Source organism: Mus caroli, unplaced genomic scaffold (genome assembly GCF_978045245.1).
Source record: "Mus caroli unplaced genomic scaffold, Mus_caroli_1 scaffold_9, whole genome shotgun sequence".
NCBI lineage: Eukaryota > Metazoa > Chordata > Mammalia > Rodentia > Muridae > Mus > Mus caroli.
The window spans coordinates 100153966-100173262 of NW_028227264.1; the positions used below are offsets into that span (position 1 = coordinate 100153966).

The window sequence follows — 19297 nt, forward strand, 5'->3', positions numbered from 1 at the left end:
AAAGTTGTTTTTAGCAGAACAAACTCATTCAGAAAACCCCTCTCACTTGTCTTGTATGTGTTCTTTCAGTGAAGTGCTAAGATAGACATTATTTGAGAAGGAGGGCAGTGATGAGGACCTTGTTTCTCAGTGGGGTGTAGAAGGCACAGAAGCCTGACTGGACGGAAAGAAAGAACACAGCAAACAAACAGAGAGAGTACCAAAGAGAAGGTTCAATGGGTGACTAGCAAAAACACCGTATCAGGAGTTATAAAAGCCATGGACACTAAGGAGTTCTAGAATAAAATTTTCCATCTTTAAATATTCACATGAGAACAGTTGTGTAGCTGTTTGAGGAATACATAAGAAACTTACTTTCCTGGGTCTGGTAGGTGGCCAAGTGGGTAAAGACACTTAATGTCCTTCCTGACAACCTTAGTTCAGTCTCTGGAACCCACAAGGTAAAAGAAGTTGTCACCTGATCCCATACCTCTTCCTACACATGGACACACAAATAAATAAATGTAATAAAAAAATGTTTAAAAGAAACAGTTTGTCTACCAGGAAGTGTGTTCTCTTATTTATTATAAAAATGTATGTTCATATTAATGAATATTTGCTATTTCAAAATATTTTGTAGGGCATCCAGGAGCGAGACAGTCAAATTAAGATGCTCACTGAACAAGTAGAACAGTATACGAAAGAAATGGAAAAAAATACGTTTATTATTGAAGATTTGAAAAGTGAACTCCATAAAGACAAAGGTATCTTAGTATTTTATAAGTAAATGGCTTACGTATATCATTGTGTTTCAAACGAGTTTTTACATTTCAAATGATATTCTCCTTTCCAGTTACCCCTTCACAATCCCTCCATCTCATCCTCCCTCCCTCTCCCCTTTGCCTCTATGAGGGTCCTCCACCTACTCACCCACTCCTGCCTCTGAATCCGAGGGAAAGAGGAACTGGAGAGAAGAAACAGAAAATCTTTTCTGCAATAGGGTAGTAAAAAAAAAAAAAAAAAAAAAAACTAGGTAGTAGCCTGAGGAGAAAGAGAGGTTAAAAATGTTTTTTTAAAGTTCAGAAGAAATAACAAATTCTTGTAGATTAATGGAAAGAATCCATTGGTGAAACAGAGGAGAAAGAGATGTCTGAAGGTATGGGCTGGCAATACATCTAGCTGAAAATCTATTTTACTGTTAATAGTGGTTGAAAGAAATGTTGATTATTATCATCATTAAATATTTTCTGTCACAGAGATGCATCCTCTGTAAAGTGGGCTTTTACAACCCCCCCTTTTTTTTATAACCCATATCCTTCTAGCTAAAGTAACTGTAATCAACTCTACTTTTTAGTTGATCTTCTTTTTTTTTTTTGGTTCAAATGACTTTAGTAAAAGCTGCAGTGCCCACACTCCCCAGTTGCCATTAGTTAGTTTTCTTAATAAAACCAAACAGTGAGTTGGTCTTACAGTGAGTAGACACACCTAAGAAGCTTTTGTGCCTTACTGATGCTTCAGCCCCTTTTTTGGGAACAGCAGATTCATAAAAAGGAGAACTCAATTCAGTTCCTTCATGATTTCTTTTTTCACACTGTAGGTACTTCAAACATTTATCAGCAGACTCATTATATGAAAATTCACTCAAAAGTACAAATTTTAGAAGAGAAAACAAAAGAGGCCGAGAGAACAGCTGAGCTGGCTGAGGCTGATGCCAGGGAGAAGGACAAAGAATTGGTTGAGGCTCTGAAGAGATTAAAAGATTATGAATCTGTAAGTATTTTTATCTTGTCAGTTAGAGAGCTTACTTACAGTTATCCATGACACCAAACTGGCTCTGTGGCTCTTACTGTGTTCCATGGAGAAAACATTCCAGAGCACAGCATCTTAAACTAGTCAAACTTCACAGCATTCGATTTATGTCAAGAAAAGTGTTTCCAAATCTTTTTTTCCTTTTTAAAAAAAGTTTATTTTATTATTTTTTAAGTTTGAGATTATTACATCATTTTTCTCTTCTCTTTCTTTCCTCCAAACCATCCACACTCACATAACCCTCCTCACTCTTATTGCTTCCTTCTTCCTTAATTATTGTTTCTTATATATGTAATGTATATATGTACATGTATGATATATATATATGTTAGATATGTTCATAAATATAATGAACTCAGGATGTATATGTTAGAATACATTTTATTTGTTGGAGGCAGTTGTGTTCTCAGAGGCTTACTGCCTTCTAACCTATGCCTAGTCCTGGAAGTTTTTAGCCCCTGTACAATCTTTTCTAGGCCTAGAATGTTTTCTGCCTTTGAGACTTTACTGTTGAATAAGGTCACCTCCCTAGCTCTTTCTGATCTCTCAACTGAGCTGTTCTGGCTCAAATTCCTCTCCAAGCTAACTGATTCAATCTGGCTTCTCTCTTGTCCTCTGAATTTTTGCTCTGCTTGGCCTCAAACTAACTTTGGCAATATCTAATGTGGTTACATCTCATTTTCTGGCTTGTTCTGTCTTCATCCATGTCTGGCTTATTATCTCTCTGTAACCTGTCTCAGTACTATTGTCCCAGTAAAAACTGCCTCATCTCTGTCTTTGTGCTATTGTCTCTTACGATGCATCTCTTTCCTCTCTCTTCTCCTGAGAGTTGGGCATATCTATTCTGTAAACTCCATCTCCGATTTATCACTTTGTCAGCCACACAGGTAGACATCACTTCCAAACATGGGTGCTTCCTTCTACAAATAACCTTTCCCTTCATTGTTTGGAATTAAAGTTATTGTACTAAGTGTGTGTCTGTATTCTAGCCAGAGGGATTAAAGGTATCTGCTAATGGCTGAGCCACAGCACAACTAGAAACAGTTTTTTTCAGTAAATAACACAATCTCGGGGCTCACAGTGTGATCATATATCCTGTTACATGTAGAATTACTTGTATGTATTTATTGGGTATTGGATACCCAAATGTTCTTTTTCACTGGAGAAGGCTATTTTTTTCTGCTCACTTGGTGAATTGCTCTGTGTGTAGTTCTTTGTGTAGGCTGAGGTACTGTGGGCTCTTACTGCAAAGGGAAAGAGCATTACCTTATGTGTAGGTAAAAGGACAAGTGTTCACATTGTTGGGGGGATTATGCTGCTTTAGTAGAATAGTACCTGTGGGCCTACAGTAACGGTGACTGAACTAGCACTGAGTAGTTTCCCTTCCATTATGGTGTCCTGCTGGTCAGTGAGGTCCTGAGCAGCAGAGGTTGGTAGGGTGAATTGCATTCCACCTTTTCAAGCTTGCATGGTGCCTTCTGGTACCTTCAAAGCTAGTCCTCAGGGAAGAAGAGGCTTAAAAAATGAGTTCCAACTTGAAGTCTCTAGGTCTTGCTTCTGAAATGCATTGTGTCTTCAGTCATTGGGACTTACTCTCTACCTCTGAGGGTCAATCAGGGGCAATAGCAATAAGCTGTTTGTTTTCAGAGTGTTTTAGACAACCTTGGCTAGCAACTCAAAAAAAGACAACTCATGTCTGGTATTGGGTTTTTGTTACATGGTCTTTGGCTCTTGGTGGGATTGTTGTCAGTGTAGGTGAGAAAAGTTTATTTAAGCCTTATGTGTATTTATACATAGAATTAGATTTGGTATAGGGTTGTTTGTATTTTCATATAAATAGTCAATCATGTGATTCTTTATGGCTTTTCAGACAGCATTATTGCTTTTTACCCTCCCTACTCTTCCTCCTGTCTTTACTTCCCCATTAAGCCTTTTGATGAAGTGTTTTGTTCAGACATGCAGCTCAGGTGAGGTATCAGGATTGTATCTTTGTATCTCTGTGCTTTGTGCCCGAATGGGAGATATGACTGTGACTACCTTGATGAACTTGTGATGGGGATGGCTTTGGTACCTACAATATCTGTATCAACCGAATGAATCTACTTGGACTTTTCATATCTTTTTTTTTTTTTTTTTTTTACTATTAGGTATTTTCTTCATTTACATTTCAAATGCTATCCCAAAAGTCCCCCAGACCCTCTCCCCTCCTCCCCTACCCAACCACTCCCACTTCTTGGCCCTGGCGTTCCCCTGTACTGAGGCATATAAAGTTTGCACGACCAAGGGGTCTCTCTTCCCCATGATGGCCAACTAGACCATCTTCTGATACATATGTAGTTAGAGACATGAGCTCCGGGGGTACTGGTTAGTCCATGTTGTTGTTCCACCTATAAGGTTGCAGACCCCTTTAGCTCCTTGGGTACTTTCTCTAGCTCCTCCATTGGGGGCCCTGTGATCCATCCAATAGCTGACTATGAGCATCCACTTATGTGTTTGCCAGGCCCCGGCATAGCCTCACAAGAGACAGCTATATCAGGGTCCTTTCAGCAAAATCTTGCTGGTGTATGCAATGGTGTCAGCATTTGGAGGCTGATTATGGGATGGATGCCTGGGTATGGCAGTCTCTAGATGGTCCAACCTTTCATCTCAGCTCCAAACTTTGTCTCAGTAACTCCTTCCATGGGTGTTTTGTTCCCAATTCTAAGAAGGGGCAAAGTGTCCACACTTTGGTCTTCGTTCTTCTTGAGTTTCATTTGTTTTGCAAATTGTATCTTGTATCTTGGATATTCTAAGTTTCTGGGCTAATATCCACTTATCGGTGAGTATATATCATGTTAGTTCTTTTGTGATTGGGTTACCTCACTCAGGATGATGCCCTCCAGGTCCATCCATTTGCCTAGGAATTTCATAAATTCATTCTTTTTAATAGCTGAGTAGTACTCCATTGTGTAAATGTACCACATTTTCTGTATCCATTCCTCTGTTGAGGGACATCTGGGTTCTTTCCAGCTTCTGGCTATTATAAATAAGGCTGCTATGAACATAGTGGAGCATGTGTCCTTCTTACCGGTTGGGACATCTTCTGGATACATGCCCAGGAGAGGTATTGCGGGATCCTCCAGTAGTACTATGTCCAATTTTCTGAGGAACTGCCAGGCTGATTTCCAGAGTGGTTGTACAAGCTTGCAATCCCACCAACAATGGAGAAGTGTTCCTCTTTCTCCACATCCTCACCAGCATCTGCTGTCACCTAAATTTTTGATCTTAGCTATTCTGACTGGTGTGAGGTGGAATCTTAGGGTTGTTTTGATTTGCATTTCCCTGATGATTAAGGATGCTGAACATTTTTTCAAGTGCTTCTCAGTCATTCAGTATTCCTCAGGTGAGAATTCTTTGTTCAGCTCTGAGCCTCATTTTTTAATGGGGTTATTTGATTTTCTGGAATCCACCTTCTTGAGTTCTTTATATATATTGGATATTCGTCCCCTCTCTTATTTAGGATTGGTAAAGATCCTTTCCAAATCTGTTGGTCGCCTTTTTGTCTTATTGACGGTGTCTTTTGCCTTATAGAAGCTTTGCAATTTTATGAGGTGCCATTTGTCAATTCTCGATCTTACAGCACAAGCCATTGCTGTTCTATTTAGGAATTTTTCCCCTGTGCCCATATCTTCAAGGCTTTTCCCCACTTTCTCCTCTATAAGTTTCACTGTCTCTGGTTTTATGTGAAGTTCCTTGATCCACTTAGATTAGTACAAGGAAATAGGAATGGATCAATGTGCATTCTTCTACATGATAACTGCCAGTTGTGCCAGCACCATTTGTTGAAAATGCTGTCTTTTTTCCTCTGGATGGTTTTATCTCCCTTGTCAAACATCAAGTGACCATAGGTGTGTGGGTTCCTTTCTGGGTCTTCAATTCTATTCCATTGGTCTACTTGTTTGTCACTATACCAGTACCATGCAGTTTTTATCACAATTGCTCTGTAGTAAAGCTTTAGGTCAGGCATGGTGATTCCACCAGAGGTTCTTTTATCATTGAGAAGAGTTTTTGCTATCCTAGGTTTTTTGTTATTCCAGATGAATATGCAAATTGCCCTGGAATTTTAATGGGGATTGCATTGAATCTGTAGATTGCTTTTGGCAAGATAGCCATATTTACTATATTGATCCTGCCAATCCATGAGCATGGGAGATCTTTCCATCTTCTGAGATCTTCTTTAATTTCTTTCTTCAGAGACTTGAAGTTCTTATCATACAGATCATTCACTTCCTTAGTTAGAGTCACACCAAGGTATTTTATATTATTTGTGACTTGTGAAGGGTGTTGTTTCCCTAATTTCTTTCTCAGCCTGTTTATCCTTTGTGTTGAGAAAGACCATTGACTTGTTTGAGTTAATTTTATATCCAGCTACTTCACTGAAGCTGTTTATCAGGTTTAGGAGTTCACTGGTGGAATTTTTAGGGCCACTTATATATACTATCATATCATCTGCAAAAAGTGATATTTTGACTTCTTCCTTTCTAATTTGTATCCCCTTGATCTCCTTTTGTTGTCAAATTGCTCTGGCTAGGACTTCAAGTACTATGTTGAATAGGTAGGGAGAAAGTGGGCAGCCTTGTCTAGTCCCTGATTTTAGTGGGATTGCTTCCAGCTTCTCACCATTTACTTTGATGTTGGCTACTGGTTTGCTGTAGATTGCTTTTATCATGTTTAGGTATGGGCCTTGAATTCCTGACCTTTCCAAGACTTTTATCATGAATGGGTGTTGGATTTTGTCAAATGCTTTCTCCGAGTCTAAGGAGATGATCATGTGGTTTTTTTTTTTTTCCTTTGAGTTTGTTTATTTAATGGATTACGTTGATGGATTTCTGTATATTAAACCATCCCTGCATCCCTGGAATGAAACCTACTTGGTCAGGATGGATGATTGTTTTGATGTGTTCTTGGATTCGGTTAGCGAGAATTTTATTGAGTATTTTTGCATAGATATTCATAAGGGAGAAGTTCTCTATCTTTGTTGGGTCTTTCTGTGGTTTAGGTATTAGAGTAATTGTGGCTTCATAGAATGAATTGGGTAGAGTACCTTCTGCTTCTATTTTGTGGACTAGTTTGTGAAGAACTGGAATTAGATCTTCTTTGAAGGTCTGATAGAACTCTGCACTAAACCCATCTGTTCCTCGGCTTTTTTTGGTTGGGAGACTATTAATGACTGCTTCTATTTCTTTAGGGGATATAGGACTATTTAGATCATTAATCTGATCCTGATTTAACTTTGGTACCTGGTATCTGTCAAGAATTTGTCCATTTCATCCAGGCTCTCCAGTTTTGTTGAGTATAGCCTTTTGTAGAAGGATCTGATGGTGTTTTGGATTTCTTCAGGATCTGTTGTTATGTCTCCCTTTTCATTTCTGATTTTGTTAATTAGGATGGTGTCCCTGTGCCCTCTAGTGAGTCTGGCTAAGGGTTTATCTATCTTATTGATATTCTCAAAGAACCAGCTCCTAGTTTGGTTGATTGTTTGAATAGTTCTTCTTGTTTCCACTTGGTTGATTTCACCCCTGAGTTTGATTATTTCCTGCCGTCTACTCCTCTTGGGTGAATTTGCTTCCTTTTGTTCTAGAGCTTTTAGGTGTGTTGTCAAGCTGCTAATGTGTGCTCTCTCTAGTTTCTATTTGGAGGCACTCAGAGCTATGAGTTTTCGTCTTAGAAATGCTTTCATTGTGTCCCATGAGTTTGGGTATATTATGGCTTCATTTTCATTAAACTCTAAAAAGTCTTTAATTTCTTTCTTTATTCCTTCCTTGACCAAGGTATCATTGAGTAGAGTGTTGTTCAGTTTCCACGTGAATGTTGGCTTTCTATTATTTATGTTGTTATTGAAGATCAGCCTTAGTCCATGGTGATCTGATAGGATGCATGGGACAATTTCAATATTTTTGTATCTGTTGAGGCCTGACTCTTCATATCTCTAAATTGATTCATCAGGCAGCTAAGTATACATTCTGATTGGTATGCTTTATCTCTGCCTTTATGTCTATCTGTATGTACTCAGTGTTCAATTTGTCATATGCTGAGTCACATTGCCTTTGGGTCAGATGTTTATATTCTGCCCTCTTTACTAGATTTGGTTTATAGAAGTACAGTGAAAGGTTAATATGTACCATTAATATGTACTATTTTTATTTTTTTATGTATCAGTTATAAAAAGTCTGTCATATAAAATACAGGTATAGGTAAGTTAACCCATCACCTTAATAAAATAAGTAAATTCATACCTTTGATTTGTTTATTCAAATAAATTATGAAATATTGAAGTTAGATGGGGTATTTTTCAGGGAGTATATGGCTTAGAAGATGCTGTTATGGAAATAAAGAATTGTAAAGCCCAGATTAAAATAAGAGATGGAGAGATGGAAGTGTTGACCAAGGAAATCAATAAGCTTGAGATGAAGATCAATGACATCCTAGATGAAAACGAAGCCCTTAGAGAGCGGGCTGGTAAGCTGTTTTCTGAGATATTGCTTTGTCCTCAGTCTGATTTTCAAGTCCTCTTCGTTTTCTTTAGGTTGGTTTTACTTTTGTAGGGGAAGTGGTCCTATTCCTCAAGCAAAGCGCACATATTCTGCTGACATGTTCTCCTTCCTGCCCTCTACTTCCCCTTTAGCTCTTACCTTACATTTGTTTATTTCTTTCTAGCCGTTGGTGGTATTTTGTCCAAATTTTTGTTTGCTGTAGAAGCACTTATACAAAAGTGGAGGTACTCTGACAGAAGTGGGTTTGGGGCCTGATGGTTGATAAAGAACATGGCTTTCATCGACCCAGTGTGCCTTCAGTAATAATCGAATGGTTAAAGTGCATTGCATTACGCTGAATATAAGAGGATAGCTGGTTCTCTGCAATAAGAAACAACTGTACAGCCAGGCAGTGGTGTAGCACGCCTTTAATGCCAGCATTTGGGAGACAGAGGCAGGTGGATTTCTGATTTCGAGGCCAGCCTGGTCTACAGAGTGAGTTCCAGGACAGCCGGTGCTATACAGAGCAGAGAAACCCTGTCTTGAAAAAACCAAAACAAAAAAAAAAAATTAAAAAAAAAAGAAAGAAAGAAACAACTGTATGAATTGTTAGTTTACAAAATGATTTTTTGAGGCCATTTAAAAGTCCTTTGTAAACCTTTTAGGGATATATAAACACATTATAAACTGCTTATGTTTTCTTGCGTATTTTAGGAGTTCCATTTAGTCTAAGATGTAATTTCCAAATATAACATGGGGATTTATGTACTTTTAAAATTAGGGGTGAAATATTTAGTACTACTACTTTACCTTGGGTAAGTTATAACTAAAGTGTCCAATCTAAACTGCTTCTTTAAAATGACTGATTCATATAGTGATTCATTGTACTCACTGGCTATCAATTAGTCCTTCCTAGAGTTAAACTAACAATCGAGGAAATCTTTGTGTAGAAGAAAAATAAATACTTTTTATTGATTATTTCTGAAATAATTTAACTAGAACTTATACTGGATGGTTAAGCTAGATTTCTGATTGACGTGAGTAGTCTAGTCCCAGCCAGGAATGTAGAAGTATGTGTGGATAACTTCTGACCTATCTAGACTAGACCGCTGGCACAAACACCATGTTTCTTTCTTGTCTGTAATGGGTTTAGCTTTTAATATATAAAGTCTGATGTACAACTATTTAGACTGTCTTGGTACTTGATTTCACCGCCTAGTTATTTATGAATCAGGAACTATAATGGAGGCATATAATGGAGGAGTTAGGTTAGCTGAGAGGATTAAATCAATAACAACATGATTAGTAATAAAGATTGCTATTTGACAAGTATTACTTTAAGCATTTGATTTAGTCTAATCATATTATTAAATGTCATCTCTATATTGTTTCAAGTGAGCACTGAGTCGTTTACATAATGACAGACTTTCTTAGTTAATGAATTGTAGTACCTTTGCAGCATGTTAGGACTTTTATAATTAGCTAACATTTAGCTTTCTTATAGTATAACTGTCTGGACATCTTGTATAAGAAGTCTCTATGATTCAAATGATAATGAATACTACTTATTTCGTGTTCTGTGAAGATTTTGTCATTCATTTGCAAGTTTTTAAGTTTGTAATTATTTGCTTTCTATTTCAGGCCTTGAACCCAAGACAATGATTGATTTGACTGAATTTAGAAACAGCAAACGCTTAAAGCAGCAACAGTACAGAGCTGAGAACCAGGTTCTTTTGAAAGAGGCAAGTGATGGTCGCTCAGTTGACAAGTTTCTTATCTGAACTAAGGAGAAGTACTAATAACTCGTGCTTTGCAGATCGAAAGTCTAGAGGAGGAGCGTCTTGACTTGAAAAGAAAAATTCGTCAAATGGCTCAAGAAAGAGGCAAAAGGAACGCAGCCTCAGGTATTCTCAGTTACCCCTCACTTGGAAAGAGTCACGCGGAAAGCAGGCGTCTGCAGACGGGGCGGACTCTGTGTTGAGGGTGCTTGTGCTCTGTTGCTGTGCATGTGCTCTCACAAAGAGATAGCTGGGTATAATTGAGTGTGACCCTGAATCTGAAACAGTTAAGAATTTAGATTGGAATTATGGACTTTTGAAAAATTCGGTGTACACTCTGTTCCCTACCATGTTATGATGAATATCTTAAAACAGTAATTTTTATATTGCTGTATTTCATCCTTAGAATGCTTCTTTGTTTTCAGTGCTGTACATTGGGAGTGCTTAAATTAAATTTTATTACAATTTACTGGAATTTTTCATTAATCTTATATTAACATTCATTTGTTCACCTTCCTTTTAAAAGGACAGTGTGATCTTTATAACAGCCATTGCAGTTCACTTTTTGAGGATCATATATAGAAGCTTTCTTCATATATATATATTATTTATTTCCATATATATGTTTGCCTGCTCTATGTATGCCAGTGCCTGTGGAAGCCAGAAAAGAGCACTGGATTCCCTGGAGCCGGAGTTCCGTGCAATTGTGAGCTGCGTGGTGTGGGTGCTGGGAACTAAACTTGGGTCCTCGGAAAGAGCATTACACACATTTAAAAATTAAAATATAGAGAGATTATTTTCTCACCCTCCTTCACCTCCCATTTCTCATTCCACCCCCATCCCGTGTGTGTGTGTGTGTGTGTGTGTGTGTGTGTGTGTGTATAAATAAAACTACTGAATCCATTAGTGTTAGGCTTATTTGCTTGTTGTTAGGGCTGACACTTGGCGTTGTTATACTGGGTAGAGGACTTATCTAAGGGGAAGACAAGTTCTCCTTCTCTCAGCATTTTTCAGTTTCTTAGAACTTTTCATCTAGTGTCGAGGCCCCATGTGATTTTCCCTGTCCATGTTAGAATATTAACAGGCATATTCATTGTTCAGGTCTTGTTTAAACTTCTGTGCTATTGCAGTTTCATGGGTGTAACTTCTATGTCGCATACAAAAGACTCAATCTTTGCACAGATGTCCTGGTCCTCTGGCTCTTAATATATTTCTGCCCCCTTTTCTGACATGTTATGCAAACCTCCGTGAAACCCTAGTATAGGGACACTTGTCTAGCATGTATAGAACCTGCACAAAGTCACTTGCCAGCAGCACAAAAATAAAGTAAGATGTAAATATATACAATAAAAATTTATGGCTTTTAATTTATTTCTTTACATTTTTAAAATGTCTTACTACTTATCAATGGGTACTTTAAAATTAATACAGAATAAAATGATTAAGATGATATAATTCAAATTATTCCCTTATTGATATAGCTTATTAAAAATAAGCTAGATCAAGGTTATATTGGCTGCATATTGGTGAAGGATTTTAAAAATATTAAACCATTTTTTGCATTACAACTTTATTCTTGTATTAGAATAAAGGAGAGTTATTATTTTTGTTGTTGCTGCTTCTTATTTGTTATTTCTTTCGTCTTGTAGGATTAACCATTGACGACTTGAACTTATCTGAAACCTTTTCTTATGAAAATAAAATAGGAGGAAGAAAACTAAATTTTATGAGCCTCAATAATATGAATGAAACACAATCAAAGGTAAATACAACAGTAGTGCTCTGACTTAAGAAGAAGGAAAAATGCTAGCAGTTGGGTATTTTCTGCACTTAATCTCATTTAGCACCTCTGCCCCCTTAGGCCATTAAATAATAATTTTTGCTTGCTTAAATAGCGTGGTGGTCAGAAGATTGATTAATGAGACATTATTTACTTTGCATACAGATTAAGAGTTCAGCTAAAACAGAGCTGCTGCATAGGAGACCATCATTCAGTGTTCTACAGTCAGATCAAAGTGAGGCAGAGGAGAACATGGCCACACGATCCTTATCGAGAATGCTGTCTGGAATCCATCAGAGTGTAGGCAGTGCAGGGGACCCTGTTGTCTCTTTAACCAGATGCTCCTCATTTATGCAACTGAAAGACAGCAGTGCAACTCCAGAAGCTATAACAATAAGGGAGATTTTTAAAGCACCATGTCTACGATCTTTGAGAAACCTAGAATCGTTAGTCAGTACCTTCAGTAAGGACAGCAGTGAAGAACTAAGTGAATACTTATGCTCTCTCTCTGATGACCATATGAAGAAAGGGTCAGGAAACCATCGAGGTCTAGAGAAAACCAGGTTCCTACAGAAGAGCAGTTCATCTCTTCAAGCATCACCAGCAGCTGCAGAATTAATGCAGAGATTATCACATAGGCAGAGCTCCTCAATATTTCCTCAACAGTCGTATGACCATGATGTGGATAAAGTAACATCAGAAGATAACCAGCTCTATTCTCAAATAAAGCATGCCGATCTCAGTTTGAAAGATGATAAAGGACAAAGTGAATCACCCTCACAAACTGAGATGTTGAGCAGTAAGATCCAAGTTAATCTTTCAGATCTTGTGCCCATTACTGCACAATCCAAACCATCTCTGATACACCCCCTTGAAAATTTTACAGGTCAGCTACAGCACAAGCTAGTATTCCTTAGATCTCAGGTGAGCTTCCTTTCCAAATAAATTCATGCAATTCCTGTGTTATTATTATTATTGTTATTATTAATTATTAATTATTATTAACTGGAGTTCTCTAAAAAATTCTGGAAAGATTTCTGTTTACTTACACATTAACACTCATGTATAACAAATCTATACTTTTAAAAAATCTAAAATTGCAGTATATTAGCATTAAATTTGTTGATTCCCCTAATTAATATATTAAATGTTTCTTTAGAATGAAACCATAGTTCAGGATTTACTGATCCAAGAAGAGCAGAGTAGAAATGCAGAATTAGAACTTGACCATCAGAGAAGCCAGGCAGAACAGGTAGTGTAAAGATCGACCATGAAGACAACAATACAGTTGACACTAATGGCAGAAACCCCTGTACATCTCTGTGCCCTGCCATGGGGAATGTGGGTGAAAGAGGTGGTAGAGACTGGCCATCTCTGTTTTGCCCTCTGGACTTTATAGCTGCTATGCTGCTCTAGCTTGTTTTCTGGTGGGCCAAACATGAATCAGTAAAGCATTGTTTTAACTTGAAACCTGCTTATTACTGAGATATAATACATTTTTACTCTCTTTGTTCAGAATGAGTTTCTTTCAAGAGAATTGGTTGAGAAGGAAAAAGATCTAGAAAGAAGTAAGGCAGTAATTGCTAAATTCCAGGATAAACGTAAGTCACTCTTATGTCTTTCTTATCTGCTCCTATTTTTTAAGTCTTTAATTGCCTTTATAATATATAGCTCAGTCTATGTTACTTAGCTTTGTAGTTTATATTGCTGTGTTTATTGTTATGGAATATTTCCAGTTTTTATGAAAATTTGTGTCACATATTTTATGCTCAAGTGAAGGTAAACTTAAAAACATTAAAGATTTTTAATGGACAGAGCTATACCATATATATCTGCATTTATATATATTAATTTTCATTTACATATTTGCATATTTATATTACTAAAACAGATGTGGTGTTTAATTCAGCATTTATGTTGAAATTATAGTTGAATTTTTTATTTCCATGTTTGTTTTTCAAATTTTTTTCCATTTGAAATCTGTCATGAACATGAAATAATACTTTGTAGAAAAGACCTATTCATTCAATGTGAAAAAATTATAATTACAGTAAAAGAATTAGTTGAAGAAAATAAGCAACTTGAAGAAGGTATGAAAGAAATTTTGCAAGCTATTAAGGACATGCCCAAGGATTCAGATGTGAAAGGAGGTGAAACATCTTTAATCATCCCGAGTCTTGAAAGACTGGTTAACGTAAGTTATGTTTTCATGTTAATGTCTTCCTTCAGCCAACCCCTCTCCTATATTGGTTTCATTTTGATGCTGTGATAAAATACTCAGTTAAAAAGCAACAGAAGAAAAAGAACAAATTATACATTCCAGGTATAGCCTGTTATGGCAGGCAAATGTAGCTGGTGCCCACTATGGCTGCTCATCACTGCGTCCACAGGCTGGCCGACTGATGCTTCTGCTTGATAGATGAGTGAGGATGTGGATATGGAAGGAGTCAAAGTTATTTGCTCAGCTAATAAGCTGGCTCATGTGTGCTGATCATTTTCTAATCTATAAATATTTACTAAAGGCTATTTATTTTAATGAAGTAATCACTGTGTAATAAATATGCTAAACTTTTATAAATATTACTTCATAAGAAATGTAATGAGCATTTTATTGGACATTGCAGTGAGCATGGAAAGATGATTAGTCATTTAAAGGCATATTTTTCTTGACTATGATTTTATTGTTTTTCATTGCATTTATAATACATAATATAAATATACAAGGCTATGGAATCAAAGAATGCAGAAGGAATCTTCGATGCCAGCTTGCATCTAAAAGCCCAAGTTGACCAACTTACAGGAAGGAATGAAGAATTAAGACAAGAACTCAGGGAATCTCGGAAAGAGGCTGTAAATTATTCACAGCAGTTAGTAAAAGCAAACTTAAAGGTAAAAATTTTATTAAATATAAGAAAATATTAAACCTATGATTATTTTTAATAGGAAACTTCCTAACAACACTGCTTTATGAGGGGAAGATGTCCTTTGAGTTCTTTCAACCCTAAGACCACATGTTTTTAAAGGAGATTTTGAAAAATGTTTCTAGTCTTTGATAATTTCATATGGTATATTTTGATCATATACTGCCCTTCTCAGATCCTTCTTAAGTTCATATTTGTGTTCCGTCTTAAACATGGACAAACCATGGAATCTGATTTGGGATGGCCGACTAGCTACTGAACATGGTGCTTGCCCTGGGGTGTGCTTCATCACCCAGGGTTTCTCTACTAAAGAAAACAGATTTTTTTTCTCTCTCTCCTGGAAGCTACCAACTAGAAAGCTTTTTCACTAGGGCTGGAACTTTGTGACTTGATCCTTTCCTCTGTGCTGGGGTTTTGTCAGGCTGCTCTTGTGCAGATACAGAGTGTGGTGTCACAACCGTCTCAATGAGTTCTTATGTGCATATGCCCTGCTGAGTCTGAAAACGCTGTGTTCTTGGAGCCATCCACAACCACAGGTCCTTATGACCTTTCTGCCCACACACTCTTCCACGTAGATCCTTGAGTCCTGGCTCCACTGAACATCTCAGCATCTCTCACCCTCTGCACATTGTTTTTTTAAGAAATGATGTGGAAAAATAAGTTCTTTGTACTATAAAAGAGAATGGGATAGCTCTAAATCTAATTTTAGGCATTCCTAAGACAAATTAAGACTTAATTTAGTTGATTCATGTCAGTATAACTTGCTGCATTGTATTTTTCCTAAATGCAATAATCATTCCTGGATTGTTTCCAGATTGATCACCTTGAAAAAGAAACTGACCTTTTACGTCAATCTGCAAGCTCCAATGTAGTTTACAAAGGCATAGACTTACCCGATGGGATAGCACCATCCAGTGCCTATATCATCAATTCTCAGAATGAATATTTAATACATCTTTTGCAGGTACTGAAATTTTTTGTCTTAATGACAGTTTTGATAGTATGTTTCTGAATTTAGTCTATGAATTTTTTTTTAATTCTTAGAATAAACAAATAGATTGTTAGTAGATAGTCAGCTGGACTAATATAAATAGTTTATTCCATTTACCTACATATAAAATATGTTCATGATTTTCATTCACTTATGTGTTATTCATTTGAAATATAGAAGGACATGAAGAATTATAAACAGTAATATGAAGTAGCTGAGTATTTGTGTTTATTGCTGCTTAGAAAAGTGAGAGAGTGAAATGGTAAGGTTTGGTGCTGTTCAGAGGGTGCTGTTATTAGAATTGTCTCTTTCTGTGTTCATCACCAGAAAAGCTTCCCTTTCCTGTGTAAACTGTTAGCTGGTAGGGTACTCACTCTATTATATCACGTGCCCTGTACTTGCTTTACTGTTTGCTATCTGTATAATGGGATTAAAAGGAGCTGATGAGGTGTTTTCAAATTTTCATTTACACTTTAATGTCTACAACATCACTAAACCTATTATTGTACTTAGAAAAATCTACTCAAAACCACCAAAATACACTTAAACAAATGATTACTGTAAAAACCACAGTTTTACCATATCTAAAGAGAAATAGGCTAATTTTAGTGGTGGCACAGTATTATATGTTGGTAAAGAATATGTGACTAAGTAATAGAAGTTGAGTATTTAACTTGTCAGTCTGATAAACAGTTGTGCTTAACATGAATTGTGGATCTGATAGTTTGTGGGCTTACTGCAGCTACCATATTTAAAAGAATAATTTGCTTGTCTTATAGACCTTTTTATGTGTATTGCCTCATTCTTTTTACCTTATAAAATGTTGAAAATACAGAGTTTGAATAATCATTTTGGAATGTGAGTGTGCAGTTTCCGAATTCAAAATATAGTCTAATGCTATTTATATTCTTATTTATAAACCAAATTTTAGGAACTAGACAATAAAGAAAAGAAATTAAAACATTTAGAAGATTCTCTTGAAGATTATAACAGAAAATTTGCAGTGATTCGTCATCAACAAAGTTTATTATATAAAGAATATCTAAGGTATTTATATTTTGAAAACTTTATAAGTATAGTTTACTATTATACTGACAGTCACAAAATAAAGTATTGATCCTTCTCCATTTAATCACTGCTGAGAACATGTTTCAACACGTTTCTAAACTAGCTTAGTGATCTTAACTCTCTTTATCTGGGACTGATAGAGTTTAGTCAGATTCCAACATTTGGTAGGTGTGAGGCACTGAGCAAGTTGCTCTGACTTTACCGTCTGTGTCTTTCATTCTGAGAAACTTTAAAGCTCTCATAACCTAAATGTATCCCTCTTGTGGTTAAGCACTGTATTCGGTTTACTTTATTCTCTTTTTCATCATTATTGTATTTGTTACAGTGAAAAGGATATTTGGAAAACAGACTCTGAGATGATAAGAGAGGAGAAGAGAAAACTGGAAGATCAAGCTGAGCAGGATGCTGTGAAAGTAAAAGAGTATAATGTAAGTGCAGCTCTGAGCACCGTTTTGGCCGCAGGTACAGATGAGGACAGCTCCGTTCACTCAGTAATGTCGCTGTGGTTTTCTCCAGAATTTGCTCAGTGCTCTTCAGATGGATTCGAACGAAATGAAGAAAATGCTCTCAGAAAACAGTAGGAAAATCACCGTTCTGCAAGTGAACGAGAAGTCCCTCATCCGGCAGTATACCACCTTAGTGGAGATGGAGCGGCATCTGAGAAAGGAAAACGGGAAACACAAGAATGACGTCATAGCCATGGAAGCCGAAGTTACTGAAAAACTTGGAAGTTTGCAAAGATTCAAGGTATTTCTGACTTATTTCTTTGCTCAGGAACTTTTTGGGTCTGATGATAGTGAGGATCATGTGCATACATCACCAGGGCTAACGGTTAATGTCTATTGACATTTGGTGTAATTACTTCATCCAGTTTTTTTGTAGGAACATTTAAATTGTTGACATTTCTCTCCTAAATATTTATAGTGTGCATCTCTACAATGGAAAGCTTTTGTTTACACAACTGTAATAATGATATTCTACTGAGAACACTGACAGTTTTCCCTTTTTCCTAATGTGTAGGCTGTATTCAGTTTTCTTTGGTTTTCTAGGATTTGATGATGAATAATGCATTTATTGAATTTGATGGTTACATGTCCTAAATCCCAAATACAGCAACCTATTTTGCTTTGTTATACTTTTCTCTCTGAAGAATATTTAATTGATTTATTTTATTTTGATTGTATCAAGTTTTGCTCTGAGGCCTGGGTTTGATTCAATTTAAATAGCGTTAGCAAGAATATATCTTAAACAATAATCATTAGTTCAAAGGGTATCATGGTTTGGATGGTGTTTTGTGGGGAATTACATAGTTTTTTGATGTATACCTTCATTTTTAAGTGTTAAGATTTTCACATGATTTAAAGAAAGGCTCCTTTTCTATTTTTTTAAATAATTTTAGCATTCATGATTAGTGCCTGTTATAGGTGTTCACGATTTTCCCATTACGTAAGTGTTTTTACATTCTTTAGGAAGTGAAAAACTTCTTGTCATTACCCAGGGCATCTCGTACTCTGGAAGTGTATCCCCCACTGTAAAGCAGGACGAGTGCTTTGATCTCTCCTTACCACCAGCTATAGAATGCAGGTGTGTGCACGTGTGTACAGGTGTAGGCAGGTGTGTGTACATGTGTACAGATGTAGGCAGGTGTGTGTAGAAATGTACTCAGGTATGTGCACATGGGTACAGGTGTAGGCAGGGCGGGTGTACAGGTGTAGTCAGGTGTGTTCACATGTGCACATGTGTGTGCTCTGATTCTGGGGTAATTTCTTTGTTTCCTCATGAAGTTCTTCTGTGCCTATCATGAGAGTTTTACAGACTTTTAAACAGTAGGCACATCCTACTCAATTGTTAATTCTCATCAGAGGCTTTTCATGATGTATGTTAGTTATTTTAGCGAGGACCCATTGTTTTTTAAAACGTTGCTTGATGTGTTTTCTGGCATAATAATGTTTTCTAGACCTAACGTAGATACTACTTCTGCTCGATTATAAAGTAATCTAATTCCTTAAAGAGCCCTGTTTCGTTGTAGAGATGAAAATGTTTCCACACCCAGAACTTATTACACCATGTCTATCATTGCTGCTTCTCTCTTTCCTTGGACAACATGAAGTGTACATTTTTAGAATGTGAATTCATATTTAACTTTGTAGCTTTATGTTCTTCACTATTTTACATACAGCTGAGAGATTAAAGTAATTATTTATATATATATCATATATTAATTAAAAATAATAACAGCTGTAATACTTCTTAATATATCATAAAACTGCTTTAAAGTTCTTATGTTCCTTGGAATCTATCTCACTGAACATACATTGGCAAAAATAACATATTCTAGTAACTTGAAATGATACTTTTTACTTTCAATATTAGGATTTTTGAGTTGAAATGGAATATATAAAACATTTGTGTAGCTGCTGCCCCTGCCCTGCTACCCCGCTAACAGAATATCCTCCAGG

General features: G+C 36.6%; 1 protein-coding gene across 2 annotated transcripts in view; it reads left to right on the plus strand.

Annotated features, from left to right (window-relative positions):
- Positions 1-19297, plus strand: part of Cep290 (centrosomal protein 290) — an 86185-nt gene that overhangs the window by 12909 nt on the left and 53979 nt on the right. Inside the window, exons 12-26 of one of the 2 annotated variants that reach the window (XM_021173991.3) lie at positions 620-743; positions 1577-1749; positions 8124-8286; positions 9942-10042; positions 10117-10204; positions 11728-11840; positions 12024-12782; positions 13018-13110; positions 13375-13459; positions 13910-14052; positions 14583-14747; positions 15594-15743; positions 16702-16817; positions 17164-17266; positions 17355-17585. In XM_021173991.3, the coding sequence (XP_021029650.1) occupies positions 620-743; positions 1577-1749; positions 8124-8286; positions 9942-10042; positions 10117-10204; positions 11728-11840; positions 12024-12782; positions 13018-13110; positions 13375-13459; positions 13910-14052; positions 14583-14747; positions 15594-15743; positions 16702-16817; positions 17164-17266; positions 17355-17585 (2607 nt within the window). The remainder of the gene's footprint in view (positions 1-619; positions 744-1576; positions 1750-8123; positions 8287-9941; positions 10043-10116; positions 10205-11727; positions 11841-12023; positions 12783-13017; positions 13111-13374; positions 13460-13909; positions 14053-14582; positions 14748-15593; positions 15744-16701; positions 16818-17163; positions 17267-17354; positions 17586-19297) is intronic. The other variant, XM_085843120.1, reaches the window with a different exon arrangement.